The 20,973-nt window shown below is 40.9% G+C and overlaps 1 protein-coding gene across 11 annotated transcripts in view; it reads left to right on the forward strand.

Moving 5' to 3' along the window:
• IQSEC1 (IQ motif and Sec7 domain ArfGEF 1) overlaps positions 1-20,973 on the forward strand; it is a 616,154-nt gene that overhangs the window by 498,541 nt on the left and 96,640 nt on the right. The window contains exon 1 of one of the 11 annotated variants that reach the window (XM_075939726.2): positions 18,621-18,952. The exons of 9 other annotated variants lie outside the window; for them this stretch is intronic. In XM_075939726.2, the coding sequence (XP_075795841.2) occupies positions 18,720-18,952 (233 nt within the window). In that variant the 5' untranslated portion in view covers positions 18,621-18,719. Of the gene's footprint in view, positions 1-18,620; positions 18,953-20,973 lie in introns of those variants that run through there. One more of the 11 variants, XM_075939727.2, reaches the window with a different exon arrangement.

The following is a 20,973-nucleotide window of genomic DNA, read 5'->3' on the forward strand; positions in this document are numbered from 1 at the left end:
CAGATCAAATAGTGGAAGAAAATTGGCATGACCATGTAGTGGAAGAAAATAGTGGGAAAAAAATAGTGGGAAAAAATTGATATATATGGCCATGCCAATTTTCTTCCACTATTTGATCTGAGGAAGTGGGTCTGGCCCACGAAAGCTCATCACCTAATAAACCATCTTGTTAGTCTTTAAAGTGCTACATAGTCCTGTTTTTTGGTCTTTGTTATTCATTAGGGCAGCCAATTCTGGTAGCACGTATTCCTGGAGGTTTCGTCATGACATAATATTTAATTCAAGATTAATCTTGAATTCTTGAAGACTCCAAGACAATCCTGGAGAGTTTGCAACCGTACTTTTCATGCTAGCGGTGTGCATCTGGAGATGAAGCATTGAAGCACAGGGCTGAAAGTCAAGCAGTATTTACTGGTAGTTTTTGCTCTTGGTCTTTGGGTAAGTCCTAGTATGTTATCTTAGCAGTGTGGGACTTCTTGTGCTGTGTGTTCTGTTACTACACAGAAGACTTTGCTCTTGTATGCTACCTGTTCTGCTCATTTTCATTAGAGCTAAATCCATTAAACTATGAATCATATATACAGATAAGAATATTCACTCTGGCTCCACTCCATTTTGACAGTCTGCAGTCCCTGCATACAGGGAGGCAAAAAACCACCACCTTTTTATAGAACTTCTCATTAAAAGATTAAGTTTAGAGAAGAGTGTCCCAAGGGATTACTCACATTTCTGTAAAATTTCCAGCTGAAAGTGCTAAGAATGGAATTTTATCTATTTATTTGTCTGTAGCCCTCCGCTCCTCCTTCTATCTATTTACATCCTTCCATGCTGGAAAGACAGATTATGTACTGGATGCCTCCATCAGAGGAAAAGATCCAGCTGTCAGTGCCTGCATACAAGAGCCCCACAAAGGTGTTTCTGTAGTGTGTTCAGGTTTCTCATCTTTACTTTCAAGGTCCATTTTCCTTTCCTTTCATTCTGTTCCCCACCCAATCTCACACCCCGGCTGTTGCTTTTAGACATCTACCCAGCCTCCTTTTTGCACTTGAAGAAAAAACATCTCTCTGACTGAACGTCAGGTGGTTCAGGAGCTTTGCTGATTCCATAATCTAGGTCAGAGCAGGGTGAATTACTTCTTTGGTATTCAACCCAGGTCAATGCATTGTTGTTTATAATACATAGGAGATTAACAATGTGAGCAAAGAAATTACTTTTCAGTGAAAGATCTGCCATATATGGGAGAAGAATTACTATATAAACACTATGTAATCAATAGTGGGGGAAAAAATCCTCTGTATGTAATGGAGAAGACTTACTGACGGTGTCATTGCAAGAGGGAAAATCCAGAAAGACTAAATAAAGTACAGGCAGTCCCCGGGTTACATGGATCTGACTTACATCAGATCCCTACTTACAAACGGGGTGAGGCAACCCCACACTAGCTGCTTCCCCACAGCAGACCAGGGAGACGCGAAGCTAGCGCCCCTCCCAGCAGACCAGGGAGATGCGGAGCGGCTTTTCTCAGCAGAAACCTCAGTTTGAGAATAAAGGACTGAGGGAAGTGAGGTGTGGAAGAATAAAACTGAGCTCTAGAGAAATGTTTGGCTAGAGTTTCCCCTACATTATGTACCAGTTCCGACTTACATACAAATTCAACTTAAGAACAAACCTACAGTCCCTATCTTGTACGTAATCCGGGGACTGCCTGTATTTTGCTGAGAATTATGTGTATGCACTACATGATCATCTGAAAGATCGCTGGCAGTGGGAGGGGAATTGCTGTGAAATCAATAGAGAATCATAGAATCAGGTTATCCTAATTTTATCTCTCTGGCAGAAAGAAAGAGTAAACCGAGTAAGGATGTTTTTTCTACAATGAAATCTGGCCAAATTTGTGATATTAATTTTAAACAAGTTGTCCTTGTTTTATAAATTACTTGTAGTTCACAGTTTAAACAATAGATGGTGGAATAGCCATGCTGGTGATAAAATCAAACAATATTCAAGGGTTACTGGGGATAGAAGGTGCTCAAATCTACATTTCAAGTTTGGGAAGCCTTTCCTGCAGAATTTTTTCTATATTCTCTATCCATTAGATGTCCAGCCTATGAAATAGCCAACCTAAATCTGATATTTAGGCAGCCATTACGCTCATTCAGTCACAAAGCCATTGTCGGCCTCTTTAGCTTCCATTTGGACTTTCCCCCAAATTTGCTTAGGATAGCACTATTTGTAACCTCAGGATTACGCCCACATGATCCATGTCAACAGCAAGTGGTGCCAGATTACACATAATTGGCCACATTCTGTCCACCATTACCACTATGCAATCCCATTGACTAAATAAAAGGTCCTTGCAATGAAGTTAATTAAGTTTTCTGGATTGTAGACAAACAGAGCTTTGGGCAGGTCTAATGAGATAAATTCAACCCTAGAGGGTGGGGAAGCATCTTTACTGTGTCAACATTAAAGGATATAAATGGATAAAATTACAAGGTCTCTTAGGGTTTTTAAAGTAGCAATTGTAGAGGCTCTTTAAATCCACAATGTCTGTCCTCAATATTAATGAGGATAGATCGTGCTGATACAGCAAGTTCATCTGGTAAGATTATAGTGAGTACCTAATCTATTGCTATTTAAGGATCATCCAATTATAACAAATTCTCCCTCATCTATTTTATTGGTGCTCATTCTTTTTTACTTGCCAGGATGCAACAATTTGTATTGGATTAGGAAAAAAACCCCAAACCACTGCAAGAAGGGGAAAATGTACTTGCTGCCTTGTAGTAACCTACACAGCTTCATTTTATTTTGCTGGTTACTTCATGTTTTATTCCACAAGCTGTTCACAACCAGATCCTTGGAGAGTTGAGGATTCTTTATAATAATGGAAGGTAACTTTCTGCATTTGAAAGGCCTCATGGGAGCTCAGCATTAACTATTCCATGTTGTTAATTAGCATAATGGAGTTGCATTTTATTTTTATCTCAGGTTTGCATGGGACATGGTTTAATGAATGAGTTCAGGTATAGGACAAGAAGTTAACCAAATGTTAAGTTTTCTTCCCCACAATAGATAAATTGTCAATGGAATCTCTTGGCTTTATATGTCTGATACAACAATATGGGATTATCTGTATTGCGTTGTCCACTGACTAAAAAAAGTGATTTAAAATGTACAAATGCATGTAATGTAATTCTTTCATCTCCCTCCAAATACTTGTGAACAAAATGGAGCTGTTGCAAGGAACAGTCTCTTTTGAATTAGCAGGAGCGTCATCAACGGGAATATTTATTATAAGCAAACTCTTCTATCCTGTACAGTGCTATGGAAGCAATAATGTTATGTGGTTGAAAGCCATTGGTTTATTTTGTGTACAATGGTGATTTCTTATTGCATGCCCTTTTAGCTACAGAATAAAAGTAAATATAGGGTAATAAAGTCTACAGTTTGATTGCTTAGTAATATTTTAGAATTATGCAATTATTCTGGTTAGTGCGCAGTTTTGGCCAAGCATTACCTAGGTTAAACATTACCAGTTATGCCTGGCAACTATCAAGTAAAGGTTTTAAATGCCTTTTGTTTGTCATAATTATTAGAGGCAGAAATTTTACATGCCTAATGTGCAATATGTGGGTATCAAAACAAGACATTTCATGTCTTAGTATGTACATATGATTCTGTCACATTTGTAAGCTGTTTCTACTACTCGGCATCCTCCTAGGGATGTCTTAGGTCTGTCAGGCAGGTCTGGCATAAACCTGTTTAAACAGAGAGTTACGTTCTGCTAACATGTAGAGAGTGTGCGAGAGCAGGACTGTTTCTGAGACCTTGTCCACACTAGCATGTTTTGTCACCAAAACCTACTTTTTGGAGACAAAATAGTGAGGATGTTTACATTACAATGTAACTTTTTTCAGGAAAAACACCCAGTTTTGGCAACAAAAAACTTCCACCCCCATGAGAGACTTCTTTTGTCTTTTCCCCTCCCCTTATTCTTCACAAAGAGCCATTGTGGACTCTGCTGTTTGTTTTGTCAAATGATCTGTCTTCTGTCAGTATCGCACAATGCCTGCCCTGACAGCTGTGCTCAGTGTTCTGGGATCTCTCTTGTCCTGCAGGCATGCACCCCTCCCCTTTCAAAGCCCCCCAGAAGTATCTAACAGCTGAGTGAGATGCTCTGTTTGGGACACAAACAAAAAACAAACCATGGGAATGCTCCTGTTGTGCCCTGTTAGGAACACAGCAGAAGGTAGACTGCTGCTGCCGGGGAGGGGGGGGGCGGGCGCGCCTGGAGGGACTGCTGTGCTGTTTTGACATTCCTTAGCATGGAGAGCTCACAGAGCTTTGAGGGAATCCCAGGAAGTGCAGGGATGAATCTCAAAAAGTGCAGATCATCTGAAGAAGTGGGCTGTGCCCACGAAGGCTCATGATACCATCTACATGTTGTGTTAGTCTATAAATGCTACCAGACCATTTGTTGTTTTTTTCTGTAACAGACTAACTCGGCTATCCCTTGAAGCTCCAAAAAGTGCAGAGATCAGCTCTCCCACATTACTTTGTCTATCTGTTGACCAGGGAGCTAGCAATGTGACCATGAAATGTTGATAATGGGAAGCAGAAAAACTGGTTTCACCGGTTTTCACTTTTGGTGACTTCTGCATGTCAACAGCACTTTTATCACCAAACCTTCCCAGTGTAGACGAGTGTTTCCTGGGGAATGGAGTGGAAAGTAAGCAAACCTTTAGCCTTCTCCTGCACCTACTGGTTGGCAAACCTTGTTGGCTGGCTGTGCACAGATAAAGGGGGGAATATTCTGCCCTCTTTAGAAGGTTTGCCGTTTGCACTCGAACTTCTGACAGACATTCTGCTGGCCATTCCTCCCCTTAAAGTCACAATGCTCAAAATTAGAAATAAAGCAAGTAATTTGAAAGTATTCTCTTTTGGTGGCTTTGTTTTGCCAAATGAGTACACTACTAGCTAAGTGAATGTTTTAAATAATGCCATTGGTGTCCTACCATTTTCCCCCATACACACAGACTGGGATTTTGGATTTTCACCCTTTCAAAGTTTTTCTTACAGCTACAGTAGAACCTCAGAGTTACAAACACCTTGAGAATGGAGATTGTTTGTAACTCTGAAATGTTCATTACAGTACTCCGAACAAAATGTTATGATTGTTCAAAAGTTTATAATTAAATATAATTAAACAGCTTTAAACTTTACTATACAGAAGAAAAATACTGCTTTTAACCATCATAATTTAAATGAAAAAAATCACCAAGTTTCCTTCCTTTCTTAAATCTTTTTTCCTAAAATTTCCCATTATTTTTCAGCAGTTCACACTTAACACAGTATCGTACTTTATTTGCTTGTATTTTTTCTTTTGTCTCTGCTGCTGCTTGATTGTGTATTTCCAGTTCCAAAGGTGTGTAGTTGGCTGGTCAGTTTGTAACTCTGGTGTTCATAACTCTGAGTTTCTGCTGTACCTGCTCACATATGCATCACTCTATTTGGTCCCAGAATGACAGATAAATGAGAGCAGTATGGAGATACTTGTGAGTCCACATGACATAAAAGGTACAAGATTCTCTTCATGCTCTAATTTTAATTCTTTACCTTCTAGTTACAAGTAACCCAATTTCCAATGTATTGTATATAAAATCAGAATAATTTCATTTTGTATCTTCTGATAATTTCCTTGCTCTTTCATGTGTTTATCATCACTAAAATGATGACTGAATGTTTTCCTACTCTTTCACACATTATCGTCTCTCATAAAATGCTAAGCATCCTAGAGTCCTGTTCTCTGAGCACTCCCAGCACACCAAATTAAAATAGTGAAAGCTGCTGCCTGAGGGTAAAGCCACTGTATTTCAGTTACTGGAAATATCCAAACAAATATATTTCTTGTCCTTCCTATTTAAAATGGTAATATGGGAAGTGTGTGTCCTGAGAGGTTTGCTTAATTTTGTATTTCTGTTGATCATTTACGTGTGTTTTGAGGACAAAATATCTTTGAAAACTTCAACTGGATACAGTGGTCACCATGGCAAAAACCGGCATGTGCAAATGTAATCAACAGTAGGAGGGAATGGGTTGTTTTCCCCCTTTGTGGGGCAAGTCCCTTTGAGTTATATGAGTCTCAGGGCATCCAGCTAAAGAAATTAGTCCATTAGTATAAGCTCATACTCAGTTATCCCAAAGTGGTATACATGACTGCTGTTTCTCAAATAGAGTATAGGGAATAAATCTGATTCTGATGTGGAGTCGCTGTTGGCAAACATTAATTTTTTCCTGCCCACTATAGGTTGTATTATGTATACTAGCTTAAGCCACCAACCTGCAGTTGTTCTCCACGGACAGACCCTTGAGCCCATATGGAACAGCTTGTGGGATCAGGACCTTTATGTAAGCGGGGGAAGGTCCCGCTATTGTGGGAAACTTTCCTGGCTTCTATACTACCCCGGTGAAATGGACCAGCGAAAGGATCTGAGTCCCCGCTCCCACTTCCTTTACCCCACGGCTTCCCTGATCCTGAGGGCTCCCCCTCCACTCTCCGGAGTAGCAGAGTCCTCGAAACCCCAATAAGGCTGGTTCCAGGTTTCCTGGGGCTTAATCCCCGACCTTGTAGTCACTAGGGGCGGGAGTTAGGGTGTCCCCACTCCGAGGTGCTCTCTTCACACTGCAGGCCTTCTTGGCCCAGTGATCACTTCATAAGGTTCAAAGCAAATACAATTTATTAAACAACAACTGATTAAAGAGAAAAGAATAAGAAACAATGAGAATGGTTAAATGAGAACACACAGCCCTGCTCTGTAGCACGGGGACATCAAAACAGCAGCCTGCAGAGTGTAAGGACAGTTCACAGTCTCTTCCTTAGAGGCCCTGAATGTGCTGCAGGGGGGCTACAGCCTGGACACGTTAGCTCTGGTAGTGACCACACAGACTCAAGCTCGAAGTGGCCAGACCCCTCTCCCAGTCCAGAGCCTTTCCCCACACTTTGCAGGTCCCAGTTGCTCACCACATCCAGCTGCAGGCTGTGCTGCTTGGCCAGTCTTCAGCTCCTTGTGTTGCTTCTCTGTTCCTTTTGGCTCTCTGAGCACTGTCAGTCTGCTGCTCAACACAGGGTCTGCGCTCCTTGAGCTGTGTATACCTGGCTCTGCAGCTGCAAAACTTCTTCTGCACACAGCTTGCACTGCTCCTAGCTGTCTCTCAGCTCTCTCCTTGCTCAGAGAGACACAGAACAATCCCAGCTCACAGGGAGGACGGGGCTTGGCCTCTCACTTTCCTCACTGGCCTGTCCAACCTGTCAATCAGGCTGAGCTGGAGTGTTGGCTGCTTTCCATTGTCTCTGGGGTCTGTCAGTCTCATGAACCCTTCCCCTTCTGATACTGGGAGCTGGCAAACCAAAAAACTCCCACAGAGTTTTAGTAAGGGGTAACAGTTCCCTTACATTTACTATGGTAAAAATGTGTGGTTGACAAAAAACCAAGCAGTCTTTCCCAACAGATATATGCACGAAAGCAGGAGTGGGAAACCTAAGGCTTGGGGGCAGGATACCGTCCTTGGCTTGCCTCGATCCAGCTCCTGAGGCTCAGGGCTCTCCCGAGCATCAGGGAGCCCACACTTGTGAGGGGTGGGTTTTTTGTTTCTCACTGGTGTGCAGCCCCTGATTGATTTTTCTATGGATCAGTGGCCCCCAATGCAAAAAAGTTCCCCACCTTTGCACTAAAGTCACTAAGTCTTTCATCTTACTAACACAATTCTTAATATTGATGTATTTGGCCAGCACAACATAAATGGAGATAATTTTTTTACCTACATTAACCACTCTTATTATATTGGCTAAGTATATTGGTATGGTAATGCTGAATCTATTAAAATGTTTTAATCTAATAAGTTGTTACTAAATATAACTTCCTTGTTATAATTCTCTCCATATATGACTGACTTAGTTTAAATAGGACCAAAAAAGTGATGTATGATGTGTTTAAATGAATAGTCTATCTTTTGGGTGGAAGTTTTATTTATGTACAGGCTTTCAGTGGAGCTCAGCATTACAGTAACATGATTGAATGGACAGTAGCTGCAGCAACAGAAAGGTTCCACTGCAATATAGGCTTTAATCACAAGAATTTCTGTATTCAGAATAACTACACGAGTATATATTGTAGGGAAGTGTGCCATGTTTACTCACAGATGGTGCATATGGCACCTTGGTATAGCATGTATTTATCTTTGAGCCAGATCACAAAATGATAGCATAAAGGAAAAGCTTCTTATTGGATGTAAATCTCCATCTTCAGAGTATTTTTCATAGATCCATCAATAATGAATTTTACAATCTGTTAAATGGAGCCTGGATTGCATAGCTATTTTGTGATCAGGGCTAATCTTTTATATAACAAAAAAAGTGCCATTCCAGATTGTGAAAAATGCAGTGATGTAGACTCATGTTGCTAGAAGCATTCATGTACTTTTGCACAGACATGGATTGTCCATGCAAAACACACAATGTGCGCACATGCATGCATACTTTCTTGTAAAAAATATGGACCAAACTAAATGTAGAAAATTAAAAAGAAGTGACAGTTGAGACACAGGGTGGAGAGGGATGATTGAGAGGCACTTAAGAGTAGTTGACGGCATGAAGCACACCCAAGGAGCTTTAATCTCAGTTTGTCATAAATCCCAAGGAAATGCCTTGTGAAGAGGTCATTATTACTACTAGCCGACGAAAATGAAAAAAGTATAGGTGTATTGATTTTTTTATGGGTGATTCAGTTTCAATTGGTATATACAAGGCATTTCAAAAGAATTAATACCCTCTACGTTATCCAGTCAGATTTTATGAATCACCTCAACATTCCACTCCTCGTTCATTCTAATGTAGAGATATTTTACTTAGTGAAAGTACTGCTTACTATTTAACAGACTCTAGTGCATATGATTCCATATCATCCTCTTTCAATAGATGCATTGTAGCTTCAGCAGCTATACCTAGTAATTCTAGACAAAAAGTAATGGATAACTGTTCTGATTACATTCTTGCTATTTGCTGGAGACATTCCTTATGGGAAAAATCTCTGATATATGTTGCCTTGCCTTTTTGTTAACGCCATGCATTGCTGATTGCCATCAATAGTGGTTGTTCTTAAAAGTGTAGCTAGAGGTAAATATGGCACTTCGATATTGTTGTCATGACCTGATTTAGTCCTGATCTTTGAACAGATAACAGTTTGTTGAGAGTCCTTCTAAGCTCCCTGCTGGGTAGTGATTGGCCCATGTTCCTAACCCTGGTTTCTCAAGCACACTCTCCAGTACCTTCTTGAGTACTAGAACCCTATAGTCCCACTGCCTAGAATCCAGAACCAGTGTCTCAGCTCTCCCAAGTCACTCCAATTGTTTTGACACTTTCTCCCCAGAGTCCACCTGGCTGTGGGAGCTGTGGTTTCTTAGTTACACGCTTCAGGAACATGTTATTGAAGAAAGGAAACAAGTTTAGTAAAGGAATGTCTTATACACACACATTTTTGCTCTTAAAAAACAAACAAGAGTTACAAGTCTATGAAAAACAAAACATTCCTGAAGGCAATCCCCTTTCATGTCCTCGCCACCCCTCTGTTTTAATCAGTCCCTCCTCCTTCCACTCTTTCCACCTGGATCTTCTGCTTATGGTGATTAATTGGCTTTTTTATTGTTGTTGTTTGTATTACCATAGCACCTAGGAGTCCTAGTATATTTGACTTAGAGAGCGTCCCTTTTTAAAAACTAGTCTCTGATACCTATTCTGCATATATGCTTGTGCTGGGTAATTTCCTGTTGTCAGACCCTATCCTTTTTGTTTCCTTCCCTTGTGGCCCTCTGGATAATCAGTGGTCCTGTAGATAGCAAACCCGATTTTCCACTGGGGTAGAACAATTCAAAATTGATTGCTGTGTCATAGCTTCCCAGACATAGTTTCTCCACTAGGTGTCAACTTTCAGCTATTGTAATGAATGCTAAAAGCCACTTGAAAGTGGCTTTGAAATATAAATTGGTGTTCAAAAAAACCAAGATGGAATTCATAAATTCACACAGACTCAGTCTGCCACAATTGTATCCTAATTAAATATCCTGCCTTATGCTATCTAGTTAGTATTTCAGTGAGAGAGAGGTTTCTTTTCTATTGGCAAACACAAACAGTGAGCTTGGTTTAGGGTGAAACTTGAAAAATGTGTCTTAGATGAAATTCCCACTATGATATGCACTTGAAAAGGTAAATCATGGCGAGCAGGCAAGCCTAAAACCAGAACGGCTTGAAAAGTTTTATCTATCTAGAATTTAGAGAAGCCTTACACTACAGGAACATAATACCTGGAGTGGGTGTTGTGCTGCAAACCCCTATTGACACAACAAATCCTCAATCACAGTAGTGAATCCTGGTACCCATCAACTGGGTGACAGCAAGACATTAGAAGTGCTAGCAAAAGTGAGGGCTTCTAGGACTGGGCATTTATTTTGGAGGAACAAGGTATGATAATTATGTTGCAGTGAACTTTGAATCTAGACTTCTGGGCTTGATTTCTGGCCTTGTTACTGATGGACCTTAAGCAGGTCCTTTATCCTTTCTGTGCCTTGCTTTTCCTATCTGTAAAACTGTTTGATCTCTCTCGTGGTAGTGCTCATTACTCTCTTTCAGCACCACCTTGCCCATTTCACATGGCTACTGTCTAACTTACAAGCTTGCAGGTGGGAGAAAATGAAATCCAAGCCCAAGCAGTAGAGCTGTCTGAATCACAACTGAGCATTTACGAATAAAACAGCCTTGGATAAGACCACTCCTTTCTACAAAATTAGGATGTATTTTCCGCAAATGTCTTCCAGATAGAGAGAAGGTTTTCTTCCAAAAGAAATTACAGCAGGGCTTGCTGTTGAGACCAGTGGCCAATCATCACCTGTCTTCTTTCTCCACAAAAGTTAAATACCCTATGTTATAGGAAGCACTGTAGTTCAATAGAGTGATGGGTTGTATACACGCTATGCTGACTGGACGGTCAAAGAATTAATGCAGGAACTACCAGCCAATGCTGACTGGCAGCCTGACAGAACTGGGAGAATAAGAGCTGTGATGCAGAAGAGGTAGGTGGCTACCAGAGGAGCAAGTAGCCTAAAGAAAGAGGGTCCTGCCAGCAAGCTCGTGAGAAGCTGCCCAAGAGCAACAGCAGCTCAGAGAGGGGATGACCAGAGCCATAGTCTACTGAAGCCTACAAAACCTAGGGAAGTAGGAAGGAAGCCATGGCACAGCAGGAGAATTGCTGAGGGTTGATTCCGCCTGCCTGAGTTAAGACCTTGAGCTGGAGCCTAGTGAAGTGGGTGGATCTGGGTTCCCCTACTTGCCCTTCCACAGAGACTTAACAAACCAAAGAAGGTTCCAGGCCTGTTGAGAACAAGGCCCCTCTGACCTGTGCCAAACATAAGGGAACGTCCACATGTTCTAATGGGACGGAATTTAACATCCTTGCCTTCAGGCAAGGTCTATAAAAGATTCAGACAAAAAAGGCAGACTGATTGCGCTGCCAGACTGATGAAACTCCGCAATGCTCTCTCTGGCCAAAGGAGGTGCTTGTGCATTAGGGGATCAGAAGACCTGGATTCTGTTCCTGGTCCTGCCACTAACTTACAGAGTGATCTTAGGCTTCAGTTTCCCCATCTTTCAAATGGAGATAATGCTACATCTCTTCTTTTGCAAAGTGCTCTGAGATATACGAATAAAAAGCACTTTAAGTCCCCGTTCTACAGCCTACTGAGGTCAGAGAGAAGATTCCCATTGACTTCAGTAGGCTTTGGATCAAGTCCTAGAAGAACATAGTTTTGTTGTTATTGTTCTATGGGGATTCATTGTTATGTCTACTTCACAGCAATACATGTGGTGCTGCCAGTAGGCATTTCCCAATTCTATTTGTTAAAAAGCATCACACATTCGTTTTAAAAACAGAAGCAAAGTTGGAACTAGCTGTCATTTAGTTCTATTTATTTTATTTTATTTATTTTTGTATCCAGATTTTTAAAAATAGGCAAGGCAGAAATCTAAAGGAAATGAAGGACCTTAATCAAGATATCTGATTAGAAATCAATTTTGGGGAGACAAAAAGTACAGTATAAACACTCACTGTATCAATGCTTAACCAGTGGCCTGATATATTGTAGAATCCACATGGGACTCCAGCATATGTGAAAATGCATCACCATACATCACATTATCTTGCAACTGAAGAACAAGCCAATATCTGTTACACCAAAAGACGGTCTTAAGGATATAATATTCCATATGCAATACATTCACATTGCTAAAAGCTCAGAGTTAAATAAGGAATGTTTTATTTCTCTTGGCACTAAAAATAGTTGAGAGGGCATAAAAGTCAAGGAGCTCTTCCTCCTTATTTTCTTCCTCTTTTTGAGACTCTGACTCATACGCAAGACTGTGCCATACTTTGTTTTTTCCTTAGAGACTACCAAACCTTATTTCTGACACAAAATGTATTGGAAATGAACAAACATACTCTCAAAAGCTGCTCGGTAGAAGAACAGGCCTTTTATCTGTGTTATGTTTTTCTCCGTAGGGTATAACCAGGTAGTATTTTATCTCATATGGAAAGAACTCCCCTACTACGTTTATATTGTGTTGTAGTTAACCCCCTCGGTCTAGCCAAGAAAAACTAAGATAAATACCCATTTCAAACTTTTAGATGTATGTGAATAACACTGTATTAAATGTGATTACGTTTGGAATTATACGTAACCAGGGTAACAATTAGTGTATATTTAGATGAAATGTACAAATTGCTCTGTGCTTGTAATTACAAATTGCATTTGTTGCACTTCAGGGGAAGGGTTATAAATCCTTATATCTTAGCTATTAGCACACTGAAATTACAGTGATTTATGCGAATTGTTGGATAATCCAAAATTTCAGTGTTGTGCTTTATGTGAGGGTTTAATTATACTTCTACAGCAGGAATAAAATGGGGTCCATTTTACAATTAGTCTTTTCTGCTTTCCTGGCTGATTCTCTATCAAGTTGAATACTAACTTTCAAGTTAGTATCAGACATGCTAATTGTAACACAAATGGAACATTGTTTATATGTTAATTGGTCACACATGGAAAATGTAGAATGATAGAGCACTGAGCATTCTTAGAAAGTGCCACACTAAACCGAATAGTGTGTTTGCATTAAGTTTGTTAGTATTGGACTGATCTGGTGACAGTGGGTACCTGAGGACCAGAGGCTAAAGGCTTGATTCTGTTCTTAAGGCATGGTCATGCAAGTGATTTTCTTGCTGCTACTTTCTTTGATGCTTGAGGATAGCTACATCCTGATTTATTTATGCTACCATAAGAGCAGATGATCTTACAATAGATAAAATTGTGTTAAGGCAGCTTTTACAGGAAAACACAGAAGCCTAAACTTGGAAGGTAAGTAAAGGGGAAAGTGATTTTTTTTTTTAAATTCAGAGGTCAGCAATGCTCATGAACCTGCCAGCAGGATCTGGTGTATTTAAAAATGTCTATCCATGAAATGCCTAGTCCCTTATTAAGGATTGTGCTTGAAATGCCCCCACAGACATTTCTAACTGAACTACAGAGCACAAATACCACCAATGTGTAAAGCATAGCAGGGAGTTTGGTATATGCTGTAATGTGGTATTATTTATGAGGTATTCCCCCCACCTTCTCTCCAGTTGTATTTCCTCTTTATGTAATGCCATTTATTAGTAAACCTATGGCCTTTTAAAACTTATAATGCATCAGAAGCATAAGGAAAATTAAGCTGGACTTCCATTAGCTGTGTCATTTATTTACTTTTGTTTGGGGCAGTGTCTGGCTAGAGATTTACCCAGCTTTATGCATGTGAAAAGGAATAATAGTCATGTTAACAGTGTGTATGTAATGATGCTTCTAAAAAGTCTTCTGTGCAACACAGGCAGAATTCCCCCTATGAAAATAAATGAGAGGTATTCTATCTTGAATATATAGGGGATTTTGATGTTCATTCCCTACTTTGTATTTCAGGGAGAAGAATTAGATTTTTAAAACCCAAAGTGAATTTACAAGTATTGGTGTCAGAATGGTCAGAAAAGTAGAATTGACATTTGAGAGTCCTTTCGACTGGGTGAGGGAAGGAGCTGAGGGGCTGATTCAGATAGTTTTGGAAAGAAGGGCATCACTTTCCATTATGGTTCTTTGTATAAGAAAATGGGTTTCTGACCAGGCACGTTCACATCTTCAGAATGAGGAACCAGTTTGAGACTCAAAACCTTGAATCAGGAAAGTGCCTTCATTAGTAATCACTTAACATACATGCTTAAATCCTATCGAAGTCTAGTTAAGCGCGTATTTAAATGTTTCAGTGAATCAGGGCCTCATTGTATTTTGCATGTGCTAAATATTAATCCACATAAAACAACACCAATGTGTAATATTCAGAAAATGAACTAGATGTGAAGTATTTTGCAAATTGATGAATTCACAATTTGGATATAGAGCTGGTTGGAAAATGGAATTTCCATGCCATGGGAAGTTGTAATAATACCTAATCATTTGTTGTAATTCCCAATCAGATCAGAACAATCAGATCAAAAGTCAAATGTTCTACATTTTAATTTAGTAAAATATTAATTATTGTATCATTAAAATTAATAAATTTCAGTTGCATTTTTACTTATAAAATAAAACCTAAACATTTTATCGTATCAAAATAAAAGCTTCATAACCTATATGAAGTGAGAAAGTTAAAATGATGTACTTTGCCTTTTTCCTGTCAATTTCATTTAAATGAATGTGTTTCTTCAAAAAGTTGATTGAGGTGAAACTGTATTTTCTAATGGAACACAATTCTGTCAAAAACTTTTTAACTAGTTCTACCCCTGGTACCTAACCCTTTCTAGATTATTTATTTTTCCCCATCAATATGATGCAAAGTTATGTACCAGTTTCCAATATCTAAAGTGAGTGCAGTTAAAGTTTCCTTTGATCTTTTACCAGGAGGACAGAGATTATCAGATCTACTTATATTCTCCATTATAAGTATAAGGAATGCTGTACTGGTTCAAATTGGTCTATCCTTACCTACTGGTAAAAATCTTAAAGGAACTCACTATATTGGAGAAAATAAGATATTCATGTAAATTAAGGGAACAGTTATGACCTGGATTTTTTTTACACTTGCTTTATTCAAGCAATGTTTTAAGTTAATTAACAAAGCCATAACTGAATTCACTAAAGCCACAATGATTGACTGTTTCTTTTGATTTTTCATGCATTCATTCTCAAAAGGCATAATTCAGATTGCTCTGTTGCTGTATAAAAGTTGCACAAATGATTTATGGATGAACTTTTGTAGTGAAAAATAAAATATGCCAAGATATTTCCTACATTTATAAAATTAGCTTCTAATTCTCTGGCAAATAATTGTGTACAAAAAGAAAGCTTAGCTAATAGTTTGTCATCTTATGCAGACATGACACTTATTTAGAAAGAAATAAAAGTAATTTGGAGAGGAAAAGTTTTATATTACCATGGAACACCACCCTGGTAGTCCAAAGCACTGATTCATTATTTTCTTGTACAGAACCTTAACTATAGTAACATTAATTTCAGTGCACTGTTAAGTTCACTGCACTTGCAAGGCTACATTATTTGCCTGTTACCTTAAACTCCAGCTTGAAACTAATCCTGTAATGCCACAAATAGTGTGGGACTTGCCTACCTAAGAAACACACACACACACTCACTCTCTCTCTCCATGCTATATACTGCTTCAGTTCTGATCAGCAGAATTGCTCGTGCACTGGTTTATATGGGAGAGGACAGCTGGTAGGGTGATCTCTAATCGGGGTCATAGACTCTGGAATTGACTTTTGTCCTTCAGAGCTCAGATTTGTTAATGTTCCAGATACATTGGAAGGTTCATCTTCTTCCTGGGAATCTGGGGAGACAGACTTGAAAACCATAGCTGGAGTATGATATTGAGTTGTTATAGTGCATGGTCATTATTATAGTGTAAGGTAAAAATTATACTGGTGAGAGATTAAATTAGTAACTCAGTTTTAGTGGCCTAATTTTTGTAGCTGTGAACATGCACAGCGCAAATAAAACAGGCACCTAAAATAAAAAATATTGAAGAGGGAGAGTTCTGCAAAACTCTGTAAGATGTACTTGCTTCTGTTTATGGGTCACAGGATAATGCCCTGAATTCAAAATTGCTATTTTTAAATATTAGTTTTAATTGTTCTATTATACATTTGTTTCCAGATACCTGATAAGAATCTCATACTTCAGATGCATCTGGTGCAGATAGGTGAAGCTGGTCTAGATAAACTTAGGTTTACATACTGCATGCTCTAGACAGATTGTTGTATGTTCTCTAATGCTTCATTTTATTCAGCTGTTGGGGAAATTACGCCTGATCTTAAACTTATGAGACTAGCTCCTAAGAATGCTGATAGCATGCATGGTCCATCAGCATCACTCACTATATCCACTCATGAAAACATTCAGCTTCATAGCTAACTCCAGTTTAAGGGGCTTCATGTACATTACATATAGAGTCAAACATGTCCAAATCCTCAGCCCACAAGCAGGCTGTTTTGAAAGTTCTTTAAAAAGTGGCCTAATTATTTTCAAGATAGAGGGCAATGACATCTTCATAGAAAAATGGCTATGTAGTGGAGTGAGGGGTACAGTGTTGACAAGAGCAAGGGACTGGGAGTCAGGAATCCAGGATGCTAGTCCCAAATCAGCCAGTGACTCCATCACCTTGTGCTAATCCATTAACTTCCCCATGCTTCTGTTAATCTATCTGTAAAAGGGGGATAATGTTTCTTACCTCTATCATCAGCATTAGCTATACCATAAAAAATTCCATTAGTTTGGAGGGAGGGCTGCTTGAGAATATGCTGCTACAGAGTCTGCACTCCTTCCAGACCAGGATTCAGTGGAACAGAAAGGAAAAAAAATGGCTCTAAAACACTATTTTCATTATTCATTCATGCATCAGTAGCCCTTTATATGCCCAGTCCTCTTTTGTATATTTACTGTGCACTGGTTTCTTCACTGGTCCAGAAATGCATTTTCCTCTATCCCTTCATCACTCCATACAATAGTAAAGAATAGTTTTAGATGTTTTTGCAAACAACAAATCACCACATATTAGTGGAATACACATGCTGTATAGAACATAATCAACATTTGAATTAATGTTCCTCTGACTAATATCCAGAGTAAAATTAGACTTTCTTATTTTGAATGACAGGATTCAGAATATTGACAAAATGGTTCATCATTCTAAAGTCACCTGCTTTGAATTAGTATCCGGAAATTAAGTGGAATTTTTGCATCACCAGTATTTTGCAGTGTAGCTCACTGTTTTGAGTTCTAAGAAAGCAGTTGTAATTTTTTTTCTGTTCTTATTCTGGTGTGTTTAAAAATATTTTTAGCTTTGCTATTTTTGGTTACTGTGCACATGGACCATGTCAGGAAAGCTTAAATGTAGTTGGTTAGAAGCTCCAAAAAAGAAATGAACACACACCCTTCCTCTGTGTCAGAGAGAATCTATTCTCTTATAAATGCCTTCTTTTTGCAACAGGACTTTAAAAGAAGGATTCAAAATACTTTGAAAGATAATTGATTTTAAGTAGTTAAAAAGACGAGCAAGGAAAAGTAAGCATGTCAAGGCTGTCAAGCTGTCACTGTGTGAATGAGGCAGATATCAACAAATTATGAGTGAAATTATAAATACCTCAAAATCCAGCTGGCAAAAGCCTTTAAGATCTGCTTTAAAATTAACCCCAAATCCAGAATTCTTGCTCTAAAGGCATCTTTTAATCTAAAGGAGCCTGATGTGTTCCATGTGTAAGCTCTGGGTGAGTCTACACAGCATCCTAAACTAGAAATAAGATATGCCATTTGCGCTACACACATTGCATATCTTATTTTGTTTGAATTTAGAAATAGGCTCTTTTGAAATTTGGCACGTCCACATAGCATGTTATATTTTCAGACATCCCTTAATCATTAGCGTGCCTGGTATTTAGAAAAATAGCTTGAAAAAAGTTTAGTTTGAAATAACAGGTGGCTTGTTGAGACCTGGGGTAGACCTCCAGTCTCCCAGACTAGCCATGCAGTGTAGACCTACCCAAGCTGAACCCCCCTTGCAGGCACAAGGCTGGATGCTGCCCTCCCTTGCTCCCCAGTGGCTAGGGAATACCTGCTAGCAGAAGGGGGTGAGAGGAGACTGAAGCCCAGCCGGGCAGGAGCTGGCCCCTGGCGGGTCAGGAGTTCCCACGCGTGGCGCTCTGCTGGGACCTGCAAGCCCGGCTGAACGCGCGCCGGGTGCGAGGCGCTGGCGAGCTGAGTTGCCCTTAGCGCGCCGCTTTTCATTCAGGCTGGAAGCCCCTCGCCCGGCGCCACGGGGGGGGGGGGTGCAAAGCCAGGGGCGAGCAGCGCGGCTGGACACGGGAGTAGCCCCCCGGCTAGTGCCCAGCACTGCAGCCGGCGCCGCTCCCCCCCCAGCGAGGCTCCGTCCCTCCCCTCGTTGCTGCAGCGCCCCGCGCTCGCTCGCCTGCTGCTCTCCCGGGGCGGGAGCCTCCTTTCCCTCCCCGCTGTGGCAGCCAATCTGCGCCGCAGCGGAGCAATGCAGCCCGGCCTCCCGCCCGCCCCGCGCAGGCATTGGTATGCCCGGCCTCGCCGCTGGCGGAGCAGGGCTGGGGAGGGGGCTTCCCCGGGCTCCCGCCTTCCCGGCCCGGGCGCTGCTAGCGGACTCGCCCCGAGGAAGGGCTGCGGAGTGTCCCGCTCCCGGACCGGCCAGGGGAGGCTATGCGAGCCGCCCGGGCGCCCCAGCCATGTGGTGCCTGCACTGTCACTCGGAGAGGACTCAGTCCCTGCTGGAGCTGGAGCTGGACAGCTGGTGAGCCACTGCGCGCAGCCGGGAAAGCGGGCTCGGCTGGGGGCAGCGAGAAGCAGCCGCCTCTCTCCTGTGGAACAGCGATAGAAATGTAGCCGTGTTAGTCTGGGGCAGCTGAAGCAAAATGCAGGACAATGTAGCACTTTAAAGACTAACAAGATGGTTTATTAGATGATGAGCTTTCGTGGGCCAGACGCGCTGCCAAGACTGCTGGGGTGCGCAGCACTCCGAAATGGGGGGCTGCAAATACTGCCCCGCCCCGGGGCAGCCGCCGCGCGTTTCGTCTTTTCGTGGCGCTTTTGTGTGTGTGTGTGAGAGAGAGAGAGAGAAGTGGCGCTCACGCTGCTGATGTGTCAGGACTGGATTTCAACCACCGCCACACAGTGCGCGCTTCCCAACCCCCAGGATTTCTATCGCGCTTTCCGAAGCCCGCTGTGTGTAATGCTGTGCCTCTGCTCCGAGCCCTGCCGGCACCGGTAAAGACATCGCACCGTGTAACATCATCTGTGTTAAAGTTTTCAATGATTGCAAATGTATGCCGAGCACAGCCAACTGTAGCTTTGTAGTAGACGCCCCTGTGTTTTTCTGATTTGATCTGAGGAAGTGGGTCTGGCCCACGAAAGCTCATCATCTAATAAACCATCTTGTTAGTCTTTAAAGTGCTACATTGTCCTGCATTTTGCTTCAGCTACCCCAGACTAACACAGCTACATTTCTATCACTATTCTGTGTTTTTCTGGAGCTCTTCTAGTTGAATTTCATAGTACACCTACTTAAGTCTGCAGGAAGATGCAATTACAATGTTATTTGCCTTTTCTAGATATAAACCTAGATTAACAGCATAGCCATTTTGATATGGGATCAACATTTGTTAACTTTTAAACGTATTGCTGCATATTAGTGATAGTAGGTACTGCTATTTGTATCCTTCCACTTACAAAGCAGGCTGATATCGTTTGCCCAGGCATATTCTCTCTCTCACACACACACACAGGCACTCACACTCTTTTTCACGCTCACACACACACACAACCGCTGTGCTCTCCCTTTTCTAATCTCTGACATTGCTGATGTTTCTGATACTGTTATTAAGTAACTAAAAGGTTTCATTCTCTTTGCCTAAATAGGTGGTTTAACAAATTCTAGCATTTTATGTGTGGAGTGGGATTCCAATCATTTTAGTCATCTTTGTACTGGTATCATTTTAGCTTTCACCAGAGAGATCCAAAGTTTCAATTTCAGTACAGTAGACACAGCTAACTTGATGAAATATGGATTTGAGACAGGGTGCGAGGATGACTTTTGATTGCGAGGCGGGGCAGGGAGAGGTTGCCTCAGAATTCTGATTTGAGAAGAAATTACACCAGCAAAGGACAACCTAGGCTAATGAGTGGGCCACATGATTGTCCTAACCAAGACCATCTCCCAGGATATGGTAGCTTTTCTTAATTGCTGGCTCTGCCATTTCAACTGTAGCAGTGCTTTGAGTGGATTTAAAGAGAGCACACGGCTCTCACAGGGTTTGGTGCACTCACCATGTACATCACTTCTCATGCCCTTGCTTTACATGCATGTCAATTCAGTAATACCGGTAGAAAAAAACTACATAGACGGAAACTAGTGGAATCTGGCAACCCTGGCATGGGCAAAGGTAAACATAGAAATGTGCAGGCCACATACAGAAACCCAACAGGCCACAGGTTGCCCCCTGCTTAGTTACACATCCCCAGCCCTGTCTGATACACTTAATTGATAACATCAAGAGCAATTGAATTAAATGTACACTGCTCAGATGAGAAAATCAAAAAGCTCAAGTACTCCTCCTCATTTGAGAAGTGCAGCTATCCAGCCTAACTGTACCTCTTGATTTGTTTTTCCTATTAGAAAATGTTTCAGTACAGATTTATAACAGCTGGCTAACGATGGTATCCACTGATAAGCCTCTCCATCACTAAGTCAGTCCTCCTTTGCTGAAAAAAAATATCATGTTTAATTTTAACTAGCTTAGTGTTTTTCTGCATTGT

This window comes from Pelodiscus sinensis, chromosome 11 (genome assembly GCF_052426305.1).
Source record: "Pelodiscus sinensis isolate ZL-2025 chromosome 11, ASM5242630v1, whole genome shotgun sequence".
Lineage (NCBI taxonomy): Eukaryota > Metazoa > Chordata > Testudines > Trionychidae > Pelodiscus > Pelodiscus sinensis.